This window comes from Bos grunniens, chromosome 22 (assembly GCF_055505025.1).
Source record: "Bos grunniens cultivar Pamir isolate PY7600 chromosome 22, Bosgru_T2T1.0, whole genome shotgun sequence".
NCBI lineage: Eukaryota > Metazoa > Chordata > Mammalia > Artiodactyla > Bovidae > Bos > Bos grunniens.
Window position 1 is genome coordinate 18,046,877 of NC_141186.1, and position 19,391 is coordinate 18,066,267.

The window sequence follows — 19,391 nt, forward strand, 5'->3', positions numbered from 1 at the left end:
CACGGCAGACATTTTCAACATTCCTCTGTGTTTGAGATTTTCATACTAAGATACTCGAAAAAACAAAAGCAGGTAAAAAGAGCTAAAATGGACTTTAGAGATCATTTCGTGGACGATAAAGTTGAGACCAACTAGGAGGGGAGGCAAGGATAGAATGGAGGCTGCTTCTGCCCTGCCTCCCTTGCAGGTGTGGCCCCCTCCACCACATCACCCCCAGGTCCCTTGGGCTCGTGGCCAGGTGCCAGTGAGGTGGCACCTCTGAAAACATGAAAAGTACTTTGGAACCTGAATTTCATGAGACTTATAGGCGTTGCATGAAAAAAAAAAAAGGAGCGGGGGGATCAAATAGGATTGGAGCCTAAATAGCTTTCTTTACTGCAGGACTTGTCAGAGCCTTTAACATTCTAATGTCTATTGAAAATCTCTGAGAGAAATATAATACATTTTCCAAACAAGTTTAAGTGTAAAAGCTGCCCCCTGCATTTTCCGAGGACTTAGCTCTAGATAACACACTTGGGGAAAGCATCCCTAAAGAATGAAAGATTTCTGGTTTTCTGATTTTTTTTTTCCTGCTGAGGCTAGGTGGGCAGGAGGTGGACCATGCCTTTTCCATTGCCTTTTATTTGGTCCACATGTGAACAAATTGGACCCTATGCCCTCATCGCATCCCTTGGGGCTGAGGGTGTACATGCCAGGAGGCGATGCCAGGGGCTCAGCATCTGAGCCAAAAGGGAGGTTTGAACCCAGGCCCTGCTTTTAGTGGTGCCCAGGGGCTATTTCCTTCTGTGAGTAACCCCTGGCTGGCCCAGGGGCAACAGAAGTTGATGGGGAATAATCTCCCAAGGAACGCAGTGGGAGCAGATACCAGTGAACAAGAATCCCAAGAGAAACCAAACTCTGGTTCTTGCATTTGGCTGAGAGACGGGTTAGCCAGCTTGACCCTTCTGCTTCTCAGGGCAGTGAAACCTATTTTTGGAGCTGATCAGGGCATGTGCCCACAGAGTGGACAGATGAAAAACAGCCTTCTCCAGATGCAACCGAAACCCTTTATTGGAGCCACCCTCCTAATGCCAGCAGTCACTGGTGGTTTCCTGGGGCAGGGGTAGGGTGTCCCGGGTGGGAACTGTGGGCCGGTTTATGCTGTTACAGTACAAGTGAATGCAAAGATTTGCAGTAGCTGCCTCTTAGCAAATGATCTTCTCTGGCGCCCAGTCACAGGGGCATCGTGGTATGGCAGGGGGCAGAGGGAAGCCCACTGTGCTTCCGTGGTGGACTGTCTTTTCTTTCTGGTTTTCCTACTCTGCATCCTCCCATCTTGGGGGGCGGCAGTGGTCCCCAAGGAGAAAGAGCCCACCAGCAGCCCCACGAGCAGTAGGCTCCCCTGCCCTGCTGCCCCATCAACCCCCCGCCCGGCCTCACACTTCCTTCCGCAGCATCACCTTGATGTTGCTGCAGACCTGGCCCAGGGCGGCGAAGAGTGGGTTGCAGAAGGTGCGGATGCAGAGCGAGTAGATGTGACTGATGCACTGGATCTCGATCAGGTAGCTCTTGATGCAGGGCACCACTGCCCAGATGTGGCAGAAGGAGATGCAGGCGAACAGGAAGCCCCAGAGCAGGGCCAGTGGGACGCCCAGCAGTGTGGACAGCAGGCGGTAGCACCAGTACTTGGAGACAGTGAAGGTGGTGTAGCTCACCTTCCACACGCCGTCAAAGCTGTAGGTGCCCACGGGCTCCGCGATCACGTCTTCAAAATCCACCTGCAGGGGCAGGAGGGGGAATCCTCAAGTCACAGCATCACCTATTAAGGGTCAGAACCCCCTGAGTGGCCTGTTAAAGCTGGTGCCTGGGCCACACCCACAGGACTTCAGACCCCTGTGAGTCCAGCTGGGGCCTGAGACTCTGCATTTCTGACCAGCTCCCAGGTGATGGCTGGTGTTGTCCTAGAGTTGTGAGGCATAAGAGCTGGTCCAGTCCTCTCTTTTATGGGGGGAGAAGAGGCTCCAAGGAGTTGACTGATTTAAACTGTAAGTTCCAGGCTGGCCAGGAGACTCTGAAATTCTATTATTTTATGATCCTAGGGAATTGGACGGAGAAGGCAATGGCACCCCACTCCAGTACTCTTGCCTGGAAAATCCCATGGATGGAGGAGCCTGGAAGGCTGCAGTCCATGGGGTTGCTAAGAGTCGGACACGACTGAGCGACTTCACTTGCACTTTTTCACTTTCATGCATTGGAGAAGGAAATGGCAACCCACTCCAGTGTTCTTGCCTGGAGAATCCCAGGGGCAGGAGAGCCTGGTGGGCTGATGTCTATGGGGTCACACAGAGTCGGACACGACTGAAGTGACTTAGCAGCAGTAGCAGCAGCAGGGAATTGGAATGGCAGTAATCCTGCAAAGATTTACTGGGTGCCTGCTGATAGGATGGCAAGCAGGTGAAGGTTCCTGCCCTCCTGGACTTTACGGCCACAGAGAGAACAAGGCCAGTTCTCTGGTATTTATGGGAAGGACAGAGGCCATGTGCATCCACAGGGTGACGTTTAACTCAGCCTGGGGATAAAGCTTCCTGGAGGAGGTGATATCTAGCTAAGCTGATTCCTGGTGGTAGCCAGGTGGTGGGTGGAGGTGTGGGCTGGAAAAGTGTTTGGGGCACCAACTGCTGGGACCTAGTGGGATAGATAGTGTGCTCTCTCGGGGAGTTACAGGCCTTCTGGAAGGCCGAGCACAGGCCCACGATGGCCAGAGGGAGGCTGGAGAGGCCAGATGAGGCAGGCATTGTGCAGAGAGCAGCCTCTGAGTGAGGGCTTTTGCACAGGGAGTGGCTTGGCTGGATTGTAGCTTTTTTTTTTTTTTTCAGTTGAGGTATAATTGATACATTAAGTTAGTTTTAGGTGTTCAACATAGTGATTCGATTTTTATATTTCAGGAAATGATCACCACACTGAGTATAGTTAACATAGTTAACATCTTTGTGTGCATGTGATCAGAACTTTTATGACTTACTCTCAGCAGCTTTTACATGTGCAATACACTATTATTCACCATGCATTGTAGTCACCATGCTGTGCTCTACATCCTTAGGACTCATTCATCTTGTAACTGGAGGTTGGCACCTTTTGACCCCCTTCACGCATTTCACCTCCTCCCTGCTCGCCTCTGGAAACCACCAGTCTGCTCTCTGCATCTCTGGTCTGACTTTTGAGTAGCTCATCCTGGCTGACATGACTGGGGTGGGTGTTGGGGTGGGAGTGAGGATGCCTGGGGGAGAGGCCAGCTGGGAAGCATCGCTGGGTCCAGCCTTGTCCGGGGTGATGGAGGAGGCTAGAGGAGGTGCACTGGTCTGAGCTGTTTCAGGATCTGGCCGGTGGTGAGGTGAGGACTGTGTTGTCCTGGCTGGTGGAGGCGTCTGGATTCTGAGTGCTGCACCTCGGGAGTGCAGCACCTCGGGAGTGCAGCATTGTTCTCTCTGCCCTGGTCCTGAGCAGCCTCAGACTTTTCCTCTCATGCTGCCTACTCGGTCCTTTCTTTTTCTTTTTAAAAATCTTTTTGGCTGTACCGCATGGCATTTGGGCTTTTAACTTCCCTGACCAGGAATCAAACCTGCACCCCCTGCATTGGAGGTGTGGAGTCTTAACCTGGCTCACCAGGGAAGTCTCCTTCCTGTCCCTCCCTTGCATCTGGAAAGAAGGTGGACACTCAAGAAAATCCTGCTCACACATCCCACTGAAATGGTGACTGAGGCCCCAGTTGGTAAGTGGGAAAAAATAAAGATTGCTTTCGGCCAAGTCACTTCACTAACCTTTCGTGAGTCCCTACTGTGCCTTAAGCAGCATCATGCTGCTTTCTCCTGTGTGATGTCATTTAGCAGCACTGAGCGTTAGCTGTCTTGTCTATAAAATGAGAGGCAGTGTGTTCCTGGGCTGCTTTAACAGCAGTTGGTTGAATGAATGCACAAATGAATCAGACTAACTGGAGGGTGGGGAGTCGGGCCAGTGAGCTCAAACCGCAGTCTCCCATGCAGACCCTTTTCCCACTTTTGAGGGGAAAGGAGATCCTCTCTATGAATAAAGTTATTATTAAAATTACTTTTCCTTATAACATAGCCACCTTGCAGAGAATTAAGGGAGTAGGAAAAACAAAACACATGCATTTCCAGTTTGCATTTCTCTACTAGTAATACTAAAATTATTATTGCTCTGATGCTTTTCTTTCCAGTGTAAATGTTCTGAGGGGTGGGGAGTGGACATGACCATATTGTATGTCCATTGTTGAGTCCTGTTTTTCTCACGTGGCTGGATTCTGAGCTCCCGGGCCAGGCCTCAGATCCCTGGGTCCCCCTGGAGACAGCCGAGGATGCAGCCCGACACTTGGGGTGATATGTTGATTGGGGAGCAAAATTCACAGGATGAGATTTCAGGCTGCAGGCGATGTGCACAAGTTGACTTGGGGAGTCAGGGCCTTTTAGGATCCACTTGTGAATCTCAGCTTCCAGTCTTCTCTTCTTGGGGCTTAGTGGAGATCACTTAACCTCTCATACAGCCAGCCCTCTGGATGGAAGGGAAGGGCTGGAAGGAAAACTATGAATATGGTCCTCATCTCCTCCAAAAGAGAGCACTGATTCCTGGAGGGCTTCTAGGAGGTGGTAGCTGGTGGGAGATTTGGAGTTAGAGATGCAGGAGTCTCCAGTCTCTAGATCTAGTGCTGGACCTTTGGAAAAGAAGGCCCAAGTTGGTTGGGGAATGTCCCATGGATTTGGAGAGTGAGTGGAAATAACTGGTATCTTTCCACATCCAGTTTATATGGGCAGAAATCCAGAGCTGCTGTTTCTAAGGGGAGTCGAGATCCCAGAAGCTGAGGAGTATAGGCCCCAGGGGAGCATTCCAGCTTTGCCCTGGGTACACACACTAAAATTGTGGAGTTTCAGCCAAATCCCCAAGGCCTGGATCCTGCCAGCTGAGGGATTCTGACCTCCGCAGCCAGCCCCTTCCCTATCGTGGCCATGACCCCTGTGCCTGATGCCTCTTAGTGCCTGGGCTGGGCTCTGGGTCCTGCTGCAGTCCTAGGAACGTGGCAGCAGAGGGAGGCCTTTGGGTGGAGGTGTGCTCCCTGCCTTCCACCTCTGTCCTGTTCAGTGCCTGGGGCCTCCCCTTCCTGTGACTCTTCCTGGGGATCGTGGACTCCAACTCACAGATGACCCCACCCTGCCTCCTCCCCTTCAAGCTGAGCGACAGACGCATCTAGGCATCCTGATTCTACTCTGAGCTCTTCACACTGCCCCAGCCAGGGTCAGACACTGAGGCAGACACTGGCTGTCAGGGAGGGAGACTGTTCCCTCTAAGATCTGGTCCTAGTCGGCCAGAGAGACCTGCCCAGGGGCAGGGCCCCTGGCCCCTTCTTTGCAGCCACCCACTCTACTCCAAGCAGTCAGCAATTCCCCTGCCCCTCTGCAGCCCAGCTGGCTTTGTTCATGTATTTCAGCATATTCCTCCATTCAGCAGCATTTGATTATCTGTGTCTGGCCTCTGAGGGTGGAAGGGGCCCTGACCAACTCGTACTTTTGAGGTTTGCATCCAGCTGTGTCTCTTACTGGCCCTGTGACCTTCAACAAGCGTCTCAGCTTTCCTATGCCTCGTTTTCTTAGATTGATCTCATTAGGTTTATCAGAGCATTGAATAAGTTAAGACAGGTAAATACCCAGCATATTGCCTGGTACAGGATCCTCATCACTAACTAACTGTTAGCTGCTAGTGGCTGTTAGAGTGCTTTCTTCAACAGGAGCCAGGGTCCCAAAGGTGGATTTGCACACCTGCTGATCTGATGAGTGACTTTGGCAATAACTTAACCTCTTTGAGCTTCATTTTCTGATCTGTAAAATGGGTTTGCTATTTTTTACAACCTTGTTATGAAGAACAGACATAGTTCTTTTCTGTCCATCTGTCCCCAGCATTTGTTCATCTACCCATTCATCTATCTTGTCTATTCTCCCATGGATCCATCAGTCCACCCATATGCATCCATCCATTCATATCCATCTACCTGTCATCTATCTGTCCTCTCATCCATCTGTCCATCCTCATCCACCCATTCATACCTATCCGTCCACTCAGCCAAACAAATACTTATTCAATACCGCCTTTGTGCTAGGCACATATGGGTCTGACCCTGGCTGGGGCTGTGTGAAGAGCTCAGGGTAGAATCAGGATGCCTAGATGCACCTGTCACTCAGCTTAGAGGGGAGGAGGCAGGGCGGGGTCATCTGTGAGTTGGGATACACAGTTCTAAGGAAGAGTCACAGGACTGTGCTAGGCACATCCTCCTGGGCAATGCTTAGTACAGTACATGGCGCATAGTAGGTACCCAGTGACAAAATCACTGCAGATGGTGACTGCAGCCATGAAATTAAAAGACTCTTACTCCTTGGAAGGAAAGTTATGACCAACCTAGATAGCATATGCAAAAGCAGAGACATTACTTTGCCAACAAAGGTCCGTCTAGTCAAGGCTATGGTTTTTCCAGTGGTCACGTATGGATGTGAGAGTTGGACTGTGAAGAAGGCTGAGCGCCGAAGAATTGATGCTTTTGAACTGTGGTGTTGGAGAAGACTCTTGAGAGTCCCTTGGACTGCAAGGAGATCCAACCAGTCCATTCTGAAGGAGATCAGCCCTGGGATTTCTTTGGAAGGAATGATGCTAAAGCTGAAACTCCAGTACTTTGGCCACCTCATGTGAAGAGTTGACTCATTGGAAAAGACTCTGATGCTGGGAGGGATTGGGGGCAGGAGGAGAAGGGAACAACAGAGGATGAGATGGCTGGATGGCATCACTGACTTGATGGACGTGAGTCAGAGTGAACTCTGGGCGTTGGTGATGGACAGGGAGGCCTGGTGTGCTGCGATTCATGGGGTCACAAAAAGTCGGACACGACTGAGCGACTGATCTGTTCTGATCTGAGTGACAAAATCATTTGTTCAGCTGCTCTAAAGTTCCTGTGAAAATTTATCTCAGAAAATTTCTTGGTACCCCAGATTATAAGTGCAATGATTCTCCAGCCTACCTGGTCGTAAATGAGTGTGTGCACATGTCCATAAGATGGATGGATTCCTCTTTTCCCTCCTTCTCTGCTTATGGTAATAATCCTACCGCCAAGAACCTCTCTATGATGTCTTTTAATGATCATCCTTGTTTTTTTTTTTTTTTTGGCAGAAGGCAGAAGCTGTTGTTGCTGAAATTTGAATTCTTTTTAGTAATCGCCTTCTGGCACTGTGCCCAGGGCACCCTCTCTGTTGTCTGTGAACCTGAAATCATGCTCCCAGAGAGACGGGCCATCCTGGGAGGAGGCAGCCGTTCCCTTAACCAGGGCTGAGACCGCTCTGATCACCATACTACTTTGGGAAGATATTTATAAAGCCCAGCTCAGGCAGCTCTAGGCAGACGTGCCAGTGTATCAGAAGCACACGGTGACTTCATTTCTTAATTCGTTTCCGGAAGTGGAGGGGAGATGGCTTTTTCTGGGAGGGTGGGGTAGGGGCTAAGTCCGTGGGCAGAGCTGGAGGGCTGGGTGTGCAGCTGGAGGAGGGGCTGGGACGGAGAGAAAGTGGCGGCTCATTTAGCTGGTGTCCCCTTCTCTGGCGTATTTATTTTTGGAACAGCAAGAGAGCTAGTTGATTCACTGGAATTGGCCAGCAGGGCTCCTGCCATCTCCAGGAGGGCAGGGAAGGTGCAGGGGAGCTGGGCTGGGCGCTGCCCAAGGATGCGAGGGAGGCCAGCAGCCATCCCCCAATCCGCCCCCCCCCCCCCCCGCCCAGTCAAAAATGCCTCCCCCCTCATTCCTGTGTGACTCAGTCTTTGTGCATGCAGGGCCCTGCAGGATTCAGACAGGCTCTCCGTGGGTGGGGGAAATGGCTCTAGGCAGGGGGATGGCCGTCTGGGTCGGGTCTCTACTTGACCACTGAGTTACTGTGTGATTTGAGGTCTGGGGCCTTCCCTCTCTGGGCCCCCTTTTTTTGTTTGATTTTTTGTTTGTGGGTTTTGACACTACCAAGAGGATTGGGCCAACATCCCTAGTGACACGGAATTAGTTTTAAAGTTAAGATCCGAAGGAGTGCCTTAGCTTTGTGGGATCTTGGTCACCTATTTTGTCACCTATTATCTAGCTACTCAAAGGGTGGTCCGGTCAGTGTGCTCCTCCCAACAAGGTAAGTCCACAAGCTGAGAGCTGGCAGTTTAGAAATAGTTATTTCATCAAGTAATTGTATGTCTGTTGATTCGAATAATAATAAAAATTGGATTTTACATCGTCAATACCTATTTTTCACTGCATCTCTCTAGTAGTTAATTTTGATTGACTTTTGCAAACTATTGGTGTACAACAGATTGGAATAATAACAATAAAACGGGCCCTTCCCCCAGACAGCCTGAGCAGCACTGACCTCTAAAGCAGGAAGCTAAGATGCAGCGATGGCTACAGAGTAGCCGGAAAATGGCAAAGCTTTGCTTCCTGTGTTATAATTGATAATAACAGCAGTAGAATTCTGTACCATCTGGGATGACCATAGTACGGCCAAAATTTGGCCCTTGTAGGTGTCAGGTTGGGCCATTTGTCTTATATCCAGTATTCCACCCAGCCTATAAGGCACAAGCAGGGGGTGGAACCCACATCAAACCTTGGACCTCAATTTCTCCTGCCATCTCCCTGACGAGGGTCATTGCAGGACCTAGTTCCTTAGCCAGAGGTGAGGCAAGGATGAAGCACAGGTCGGTTCTAGGAGTGGGAGGAGGGGGCCAAGTACTAGTGGGAGTTTGGGGTCCAGATCATCCTACGGGGCGGGGCGGCTGGGGCACCTGGCCTGAAGCTAAGGGCACAGACGAAGGAGCTATGAAGAGACTCAGATAACAGTGGGCATCAGGGAGGAGAGAAGGGTCCTGTCAGAGGAGTCCCCTTCAGATCTTAGTGAGCCCTGCCCTTGCCCATCTCTTCCATCCTCTCCCTGGCCCCTTAGTTTCTGCCTTTGTGAGGTTGGTGTGGTGGACTGGAGAGGAGTAGGAATTGCCTTGGCTTGACTTCTAGGCTTGGCTGTGCACCAGCTTCTCCAGGGACGTTAGCTAATCTCCAAAAATGACCCCCAATTAGTGATGCCTGTCAGGGCTTCTGTCTGGGCACAGTCTCATTCTGGGCTCACCTTGTGCCTTGCTCCACCAGCAGGATGTGGCAGAGGAGATGCTGCCACTGAGACCTGCCCCGTCAAGTCCAGTCAACCCACAGAACTGAGAGAGCCTCGAAGGGCTGTTGCTTTAAGCCATCGAGTTTTAGGATGGTTTGTCACACAACTGATACTGTGCATCTTTAAGGAAAACTGGTGACGACTCTGGACTCCAGGCGTGTCTTCTGTTAGACGAAGAGGACTGGCTAGCTCTTGAAAGCACAAAACATTGACTGGTGGCAGGGCCTGGAAGTCTGCATTTTAACAAGTGCCCCCAAGAAAGTGGACCACGTTTTTAAAAATTCTAGTTCGTAACACAGGAGCCCCCACAACACGAAGTTACAAATACCTCAGTGTGAGTTAGTCCAGGGTAGCCCTTCTTAGAGGTACTTGCCGGGGGGGCAAGATGAAAAGTTTTCAAATGAAGGAGTTGCCAGTGTGGAATGCCTGGCAGATTATGACCTTTCCTAATTCAGCATCATCCTGCCCCTTCTGCCTTCTCTCCCATAAATGCAGGCATTTCTAATCCTGTTGTTCTCCTGCAGACAGTGTAACGAAGAGGTTTCACCTGTGTGCCAGCTCGGCCAAGCCTATGGCCCATGGCTTCCTGGAAATGTGCTGTGATCCATTGGTGATGTCTGCCATGGATATAGGACCAGGCCTCACCTTTGCTGATGCTGCCCAACATCCTGCTCCATGTTGTGGCCTCTGCTTATTTCATTCCCTCTTCTTGGAAAGCCTGATGTCCCCTTTCCACATTTTACATGTTCCTCGTTATTTATGCAGCTTGGATACCACCTCCCCATGAAGCTGGCTCTTGATTTTGCGAGTGCCTTCCTCTCTTAACCTCCCGTGACCCTTCAACTGATGGCTGATTTATGGTGTTTACCACCTCCTCCTGTACATTCTTATCAATGTAGCCTCATCTTCTGTTGGGTTGGATTCTTCTCAAGAGGAAGCACCAGGTTAGTCACATCTTCATGCAATAGGGTGTCCAGGTGGGTCCACACTGAAAGCAGATTTTGGAGAACTGGGGGGAAGAGGGAGCTGTTGGGTTCTCTAGGTACTTCTTAGCTTGAGCTCAGCGGCAGAAGGTGGTGTTTGTGTGTTTTACTGGGGGAGGAAGGCGTGTGTGGCAGATATGGGTTGGAGGTAGGTGGGAACTGGTGTGACGGGCTGGGATCAGGTCTGTTTGAAGGGTTTTCAGAGAGAGGCTGAAAACAGAAACCAAATGACCTGCCTGACACAGGGGTCAGACGTCCTGCTCCAGGGCCCGGCTGCCTAAGCGTGAGTTGTCAATGAGAGTCCTGAGACCCTTCTCAAATAACAGGCAGACAGTGGGGGTGGGGCTGGGGTCCTGCAGAAGTGCATGGGGGAGGGGCTGGAGGCTTTGCAGTTTGAGTCTGAAGGGAACGGTGTCCTAGCTGGCCAGCTGGAGCACTGGACCACCGGCCCTCATTTCCTGCCCCAGAGCCTGGCACAGGGCTCACAGACAGTGGGTCTGACTTGCTCATCGCCATCTCAGCGACAGCGCGGTGCCTGGCACAGAGCAGGCAGTGATTGGTGGCACTGATGTTCTGTGAATGGTGGTGGTCAGGGGGGCAAAGGCAATGGGGCAGCCTCCCCTCTGCCCAGCCCCACCCCAGAGCATGGAGCCTACAGTCAAGTCTATTGGGCTGTGCAGGGCTCTCCCTCTGCCCTTGGCACTCATTTCCATCCTGGGTTCAAGGGCAACACCAGGCCTTGCTCAGTGAAGTTCAGTGAAGTTTAACTCTGGAAATCCAAAGGGAGCACCTCCTTCTCCTGAGGGTCAAGTCCATGGACCCAGTGAGTGCCTCTCCTGTTCTCCACTGTTGGCTTTACTGTGTGAAAACTCAGCAGCACCGGTAAGGGAATGGGTCTCCCTTCTTTCCACTCGGGGCTTCCCTGATGGCTCAGACAGTAAATAATTTGCCTGTAATGGAGGAGACCCAGGTTCGATCCCTGTGTCTGGAAGTTACCCTGGAGAAGGAAATGGCAACCCACTCCAGTATTCTTGCGTGGAGAATTCCATGGGCAGAGGAGCCTGTTGGGCTATATAGTCCATAGGGTTGCAAAGAGCTAGACTCGACTGAGCAACTTTCACTTTTTTCCACTTGGCCTCTGTCTACACTAGGGACTGAAGCCCAGAGAGGGAAAGGGATTTGCCCAGAGTCACATAGCAAGTTAGTGTCAGGATGGGGCCAGGCATGGGTCTCTGTAGCCCAGTTTATTCTGGCATCTTACTTGCCCTCCGTGCCCGCGGGCATCCCCAGCCTTCTTGGCCTCGCCTTGTTTCTCTTTCTCTCCAAGTCTGTTCCCCTCATCCCTGTCCTTTGCCCGGTTGATGAAGGACATCCAGATGACCCGAAGGCCAGTCTGTTCAGGTAGACCCCTCTCTTCTAGCCACATTCTCCCCTGTTTCTTCCTTTCCTTTATTGTTTCACAGCCCATTACTCCAACCTGAAGTCTCCTTGAATCTTTCTGTGGTATTTAAGCTTATTCTGGTTTATAATCCCTGTTGTAAATTTCCAAACATTTTCATCTCTTACTCATTAAAAAGGAAAGAAAAAGTCAAATAAGTTCCCAGATCAGCTTATCCTCAGTATACTTCCCTTGTGGCTCAGCTGGTAAAGAATCCACCTGCAGTGCGGGAGACCTGGGTTCGATCCCTGGGTTGGGAAGATCCCCTGGAGAAGGGAAAGGCTACCCACTCCAGTATTCTGGCCTGGAGAATTCCATGGCCTGTATAGTCCATGGGGTCACAAAGAGTCAGACACAACTGAGCGACTTTCATTTCACTCCCAACAGGAATGTTTGTGGGCCTTTTGCTTCACCTTGGAGGGATGGTTTTCTGTGGCTCAGTGCCTCCAGTGAGGATAGCTTCTAGTCCCCAAGAGGCAACATAAGCAGTTGCACCAGTGTAGCCACTGCCATCCCTCCCGAGAATTACAGTCTGGGCCTGGAGCCGGCTCACTCCTGGCTCACTGGGACCCTTGAGCTTCTCTCCACTTGTCACCTGCTGCAGGAATCCTTCAGAAACCGCCTTCTCCCTGGGATCCTCTTCTCCATCCCAGCAGCTGGCAAGGGACCACCAGAGCAGAGCCTGGGCATCCGTGCTGGCCCTGGCTTAGTTCTTTTGCCCTCCAGGCTCCTGGCTCCTATCAGCTCACATTTGCACACCCTTGCTTTGTGCCAGGGACTCTATTAGGCACTTTCAAATCCCTTATCTCATGTAATCCTCATGGTCTATTTCTATTGCACAGTGCTGCTCTGAGATCCATTTACCCCGTCGGGATGGGGGTGGGTAAATTATGAACATTTTGCAGAGGGTCTGGTGTCATTGTTTTTAGGTAGACGAGTCTGGATTTGAAACCAGATCTGTTAGCGTCAAGTCTGGGGCCATTCCCTCTAGATCACACTGCCCAAACCGTGACAAATACTACTTAACGTTTTTATAGTGCTTTTCAGTTTGGAAAACTCATTCCCTAATTTTGCTGAACTTTCCAAGCTGTGTTGTGATTATACTATCTCCACCACAAATGATGCTTATAAATACAATAATAGCATAATGTAAACTGTTACAGAGAAATGGCCTGCGTGAAGTGGGGTCACAGAGGAAGGAGCTCCTGATTTCCTGGGGCAGTCAGGGAAGGCTTCCTGGAGGAGGTGATGTTTAAATCAGGTCTCAATGGCTGAGTGGGGCCTACACCACATGGAGAAGAGGAAGCAGGCACTCCTGGCAGACACAGGAGTATGTTCTGGTTCCTGTGACTGGCTCCTGACATGGGGGCTGGAGGCAGAAGAGGAAGGTGGGGGCCAGATTATGCTGGGGTTCAGAAGCCATGGGAAAAAGTTAGACTCAGCCAGCTTGGGAGGTATCCTGCTGAAGGTGACAATGCAGGGCGGTGCTTAGAACAAGCCCTTAACCACGCTGTCTAACCCAGTAGCCTTGAGATATGTATGAGTATTTGACCTATGGTGAGTGCAACTGAAGAATTCTACATCATGTTTAATTTTACTTAAAATGTAAAAATTGATAGTCTATCCTGTGACTGGGAAACTTTAAGAATGTTTGGAACAGTTTGGGCTTGTGAATCAATTTTCAGCTCTACATTTTATGAAATCTAGATACATAGAGTTCAATGAAAAATATTGTGAAAATTAACTTCACCTGTTTGTTTTTCCTTTTTAAACTCATGACTGCTAGAAAATTTAAAGTGACATAGAGTAATTGTATAATGGGTCACATTATGTTTCTACTGGGCGGGGCTGGTCTGTGTTTCTGATGTATTCAGAGGACCCTAGAGGCCCCTTCACGTGCCCTTTTAAAGGCCTTTCCAGTGACTCTGATGCTTGTGGTTGGGCACCCTGCTCCCAGGAATTCTGCTGTAGTAAGATGCCTGTGGCTATCGGGTGGAGGTTGGACTGAGGTGTGGGCCTGGAGGCAGCCAGGCTGCTGGTGGCATGTGGGCAAGGAAAGAGGCCTGACTCAGGCACAGCCATGGGGGAGACTCCCTGAAGGCAGGGTAACCCTCATCTGAGATCCCCTTTCAAGGGCCCTGGTGCCCTCTGAGGGCCTCTGCCCTGCCCTGGCCACTGGACACTGGCGTCAGGCTGGGAGCAGACATGAGTGCTGGTCATAGCCCCCCAGCCTGGGGAAGTGGGTGTTCAGTGGTGCCCTGGGGAAGCTGGGCCCCCTGTGAGGGGCCAGGAGCCCTGCTGGAAGCTGCCTTCTGGGGATTAATCCCAGGCCCACTGTGGAGACCGCAGAATGCCCCTGGCACAGAAAGGGCCCGACTTGGCCACCTTGTCTGTTCCCGGCTGAACGCCAGGAGCAGATGGGAATAGTGGCAGAGTTGTAAGGAGCTTCCTTTGCAACTCGCCTCTCCCGCCCTGGTGGATGGTCCTGTATGTGTGACTGATTCTTTGCTCTTGTTTACACTAAAGGTTCTCTGGGGGTACAAGCTGGTTTCAGAGCGGGTATTTGGAGAAGCCAGGGAGGAACAGGGAAGCCGATGGCCCTGGAGCAGAGCCCACTCCCATCTAGCACCCAAACCCACACCCTCGGGCAGGCAGCACCAGGGCAGGCCCTCAAGCCTACCTTCACTATGTCCTCGTTGATGTTCTTAGGGTCCCGGTTCACCAGATCGATCTCCTTGAAGTGAATGTCCTTGACGATCTGGGCCTCCAGGTCTGTGTGCTCCTCGGCCATCATCGTGGAGCCAGGGGACCCACGGGAGGAGATGGGAGCCGTGTGGCCAGCGGGGCTGAAAAGACCTGGGGCACAGACACCAATGTCCCCAGACTTGTGCCCCTGCTGGCTAAATAGGCCCCACCCAGCATGCCGGCTGACAGCTGTCCCGCATAACTTCAGCCTGCCGCTGGCTGAAGCGTCCAGTGGCAAGCCTCCAAGCTAAAATTAAGACTGGAGCCCTGCTGGAAGACCCAGCACTCCTTAAAGGGGGCTGCGTGGGAGCTGGGCCTCACGAGTGAGTCAAGGGCCTGGCATCCCCTGATGCCACCGCAGTCAGCGGCTGCTGTGCAGCCCTGGTACTTGTATTTTTGCCCCTAGCTTGGCTTCTTGCTGGCTGCGTGAGCTTGGATACAACTAGCCTATCTGGGCACCACATCCCCACTTGTAAAATGGGTCCATAATAGTACCAATCGGGGCTCTGCTCAGCCTTGTGGAGACGAGATGAGCTTGTGGGGGGAAGGGCTTTAGAATGAAATTGGTCTCTGGTGGGGATTCTCTTTGGAGCAGTTGGCACCTGCCCTATGGTTTGGTGGCCCAAAGCAGGGCTGAGGTTTTCCCATCTCTGGGGTTTCCCCTGGATGGGGATTGATGGACTGCAGCGTGGATTGGGGCTGGGGGAGGGTAAGATGGGAAGGAGGCCACTCATGGGGTTGCCCACCCTCCTTTGCCTTTTGATACATGTGGAAGGGACGTGGAGTCCATATTCACCCTGCCCTTTGCCCTGTCCCCAGGGACAGCTTCAGGCTATCCATGGACCCCAAGCACAGCACGAGCATCTGGCAAGCACCTCTTTTAGGTGTCTGGTCAGTTTCCCTGCATCCTTCTTCAGCCTAGCCATGACCCAAGGCCCCTGCCGCATGAAGGATGAAGACTCTGAGTCCTCAGGTGGTAGGGTCTGTGCATTCATTTATCACCCACCAACTCATCTCAAAATTTGCCAAGAGCTAGGATAAACAGACCAGTAAGGCTCTGTCCCTGCCTTCTGGGGAGCCCACAGCCTTAGGCGACAGACTGATCAGAAAAATAAGTAATTGTAATAATTTGTGGCAAATACTGCAGATTTGAGTTATTTACAAAGAACTTGTCTTAGAAGCCCATGGGAGGCAATGGCTTACTCTGGACATCAGGGAAGACTTCCTGAAGTAAGTGGCTTTAGCCACTTAAGGTGTTTACCACACAGAACATTTCAGGTAGGGAAGTTGTATCAGAGGACTACTGTGAGCCAGAATGCTGAGAATTGTGTAGTGGCTTGAGCACATGTTGTCTGAGGGGTGAGGGAGGGGATAAATCTTGATTCCGGTCTGGGTGTGAAGAATCTCAAATGTCATACTGAAGAGTACAAATTTGTCTAGAAGTGCTGGGAAGCCAGTGAAGACTTCATAGCAGAAAAGAGTCTTTAACAGATTCACATGTAAGGAAGATTTGATTGGAGCCGGGTGAGGTTTGAAGCAGGAAGACTAATCTAAAAGCTGGTGGTGATAAAAAGACTCTTATCAGTAACTGTTCAGTTCAGTTCAGTTCAGTCGCTCAGTCGTGTCTGACTCTTTGCGACCCCATGAATCGCAGCACGCCAGGCCTCCCTGTCCATCACCAACTCCTGGAGTTTACCCAAACTCATGTCCATCGAGTCAGTGATGCCATCCAGCCATCTCATCCTCTGTCGTCCCCTTCTCCTCCTGCCCCCAGTCCCTCCCAGCATCAGGGTCTTTTCCAATGAGTCAACTCTTTGCATGAGGTGGCCAAAGTACTGGAGTTTCAGCCTCAGCTTCAGTCCTTCCAATGAACACCCAGGACTGATCTCCTTTAGGATAGACTGGTTGGATCTCCTTGCAGTCCAAGGGACTCTCAAGAGTCTTCTCCAACACCACAGTTCAAAAGCATCAATTCTTCGGCACTCAGCTTTCTTCACAGTCCAACTCTCACATCCATACATGACCACTGGAAAAACCATAGCCTTGACTAGATGGATCTTTGTTGGCAAAGTAATGTCTCTGCTTTTGAATATGCTATCTGGGTTGGTCATAACTTTCCTTCCAAGGAGTAAGCGTCTTTTAATTTCATGGCTGCAGTCACCATCTACAGTGATTTTGGAGCCCTCCAAAATAAAGTCTGACACTGTTTCTACGGTTCCCCATCTATTTGCCATGAAGTGATGGGACCAGATGCCATGATCTTAGTTTTCTGAATGTTGGGCTTTAAGCCAACTTTTTCACTCTCCTCTTTCACTGTCATCAAGAGGTTTTTTAGTTCCTCTTCACTTTCTGCCATAAGGGTGGTGTCATCTGCATATCTGAGGTTATTGATATTTCTCCCGGCAATCTTGATTCCAGCTTGTGCTTCTTCCAGCCCAGCGTTTCTCATGATGTACTCTGCATGTAAGTTAAATAAGCAGGGTGACAACATACAGCCTTGACATACTCCTTTTCCTATTTGGAACCAGTCTGTTGTTCCATGTCCAGTTCTAACTGTTGCTTCCTGACCTGCATATAGATTTCTCAAGAGGCAGGTCAGGTGGTCTGGTATTCCCATCTCTTTCAGAATTTTCCACAGTTTAGTGTGATCCACACAGTCAAAGGCTTTGGCATAGACAATAAAGCAGAAATAGATGTTTTTCTGGAACTCTCTTGCTTTTTCAATGATCCAGCAGATGTTGGCAATTTGATCTCTGGTTCCTCTGCCGTTTCTAAAACCAGCTTGATCATCTGGAAGTTCACGGTTCATGTATTGCTGAAGCCTGGGTTGGAGAATTTTGAGCATTACTTTACTAGTGTGTGAGGTCAAGGTCAGGAGGGGCGGCTCAATAACTGTATTTGGATACAAATAGTAAAGATACAAAATAAGGCATCCAAGATAGGGGCTTTCTTTTTTTCTCTTTTGCTTAATGCAAATAGATACTTTAGAACTACTGTGGTGGCTCCATGATGTCATCAGGCACCAGCCTTCCATCTTTCTGTTCTAGTCTCAAAGCTACCTCGTAGGCACAAGAAGGATGCTACCCTTCCAGCCATCATGTCTGAGTCTAGACAAGAAGAATGAGGAACGGGCAGGGTAGGAAAATGCATCCATCAGCCAAGTCAACTTCATTAGAAAACTTTCCAGGAGGTCCCTCATGACAACCGTTTATTTCTCACTAACCATCTGCCTTGGCAAATGACGCCAGGAAGTGTAGATATTTAGCTGAGTACAGTTTCGGCCTACACAGTATGACTAGCAAAAATTGTTAGCAACTAGAAAATTCTGTCCTGAAATCTCTTAGGAATTACATTTTTTTTTTTTTTCATCCTCCTGCTTGGGACCAGGTCCTAGGGATATATATACACCTCCTCCTGCAAAGAAATTAGGACGAAGGTTAGTGCTGCTTGTGTTCGTATGGGCTGTGGCGGGAATCTGAGCCTGAGCTTGAGCTTTGTCCACCGCAGGACCAGATATATCTGGTTAAAAGCTGGGGCAGCTGTATGGTCAGAAGGGATGGAGGAGCCATCTGAAGGAGACCTATCCTAAAGGAGAAGTGATGATAAAAGATAATAGTAAGGATTATAGAGATAGTATTTTTCTTTCTTTCTTTTTTTTTAGGGGTTCTATTTTTTCAAAGGTGGCCTCATCTATGCTCTTACAATGGTACTGACACTCCTTCCACCAAGATTGACTCCCAGAGTCTCGCAACACTATTCTCTCTGACTTTGGAGCCAGGCTGTAAGAAGGATACAGCTTCCAGGGTCTCTCCTTCCTGGACTCTTGCCCTTGGAAGTTGGATGTCACACTGTGAGGAAGCCCAGGCTAGCTCATGGGGAGAGATCACAGGCAAAGGAACCAAGGCTCCCAGCCATCAGCCAGCATCGACTGCTAGACGTGTGAGCGAGGGAGACTTTGGATAACTCTAGTTCCTAGATTTCAAGGCACCCTTAAACCTTCATGCCTTCCAGCTCAAGCCCAGGCTTCATGGAACAGACACAAGCTGTTCTGTCTGTGCGCTGAATATCTAAACCAGAGTCCATGAGCAGAAGACTTTTCCTGTGTCACTAAATTTGGGGGTAGCTGGTCTCGCAGTCACAGCAGCTGGAACACTGAGTGATAACAGTAGTGACAGCAAGTGCTGTTGGTGGAGGTTCCCCGTGTGCTGGTGCCAGGCCAACGCACCCTAGGTTTGTGGAAGTTGGCTCGTTGGTCGTGGAAAGCGGTCACTGCCTTGAGCCAGTCATCAGTGCTAAGGGCCGAGGTAGCGGGGAGCTGAAGCACTTTTTGGATTTCAGAGGAAGCAGGGTGTATGGGCTGAGGCGCCCAGGAAGCACTTCCTGCAGGTGGTGGCTCTTCAGCTGGCTCTTGGACAGAGGGTGATTGGAATCAGAGAGGCAGACTGGAAAGAGGTAGATATCAGGGACAGAGATCTGTCCCTCATTTCATGGTGGCAATCCTGTTTCCAGACACACTGTAGTAGAAAGGACACTTGGTCTTTTCTCAGCACCAGCACTAACCAGCTCCTTGATCTTGGCTCAGCCCCCTGTCTCCTCTGTGCTGAGTTCTCACCTGTCGCATGTGGATGGTGACACCCACTGTGTTCCTTACATTGTGACTCTGTGCCTCTCTCACCAGGAGAAAAACAGGTGGGGCACCAGCGGGCACACGTACCCAGGGAGAAGATGTTACTGAGAACATAGTGAAGGATGAAGCTTTTGAGACAGCCCTGGGGCAGTGCTCCTGGCGTGAGAACACAGGGCCAGAAGAAGAGCGGCTTTCCGAAATCCATTTTGCACCTGGGGCTTAGGGAGGACTCTGTGTTCTTGTTTTAAAGGCATTTTGGGAGAGTGTTATTTGGCTTGCTACGGGAGTGAGAGGAAAAAATATTTTGAAAATGGGATGTGCAGTGAGACATACTTTTGTGGAGTGAGAACAGGGAAGAAATAGGAGAGATGATGTGGGCT

General features: G+C 50.4%; 1 protein-coding gene and 1 long non-coding RNA gene across 2 annotated transcripts in view; one reads left to right on the forward strand and one right to left on the reverse strand.

Moving 5' to 3' along the window:
• Positions 1-1,026: 1,026 nt before the first annotated feature.
• On the reverse strand, positions 1,027-14,657 carry CAV3 (caveolin 3). The gene is made up of 2 exons (XM_086366607.1): positions 14,320-14,657; positions 1,027-1,757 (listed from the first exon to the last, which is right to left on the reverse strand). Exons 1-2 carry the CDS (start codon positions 14,431-14,433, stop codon positions 1,416-1,418), a joined length of 456 nt encoding a protein of 151 aa, XP_086222733.1. The 5' UTR covers positions 14,434-14,657; the 3' UTR covers positions 1,027-1,415.
• The window catches only part of LOC147348182 (uncharacterized), a 32,260-nt gene continuing 22,492 nt past the window's right edge, over positions 9,624-19,391 (forward strand). The window contains exon 1 of the long non-coding RNA XR_015151095.1: positions 9,624-10,162. This is a non-coding gene — a long non-coding RNA (uncharacterized LOC147348182). The remainder of the gene's footprint in view (positions 10,163-19,391) is intronic.

What these genes read in the sequence shown, in the direction of transcription:
- CAV3 (XM_086366607.1), bottom strand. Translation starts at nt 14,433, where the DNA reads ATGATGGCCGAGGAGCACACAGACCTGGAGGCCCAGATCGTCAAGGAC. An exon ending in TCAACGAGGACATAGTGAAG is followed by an intron (nt 1,758 to 14,319) that starts GTAGGCTTGAGG and finishes CTGCCCCTGCAG; the next exon opens with GTGGATTTTGAAGACGTGAT.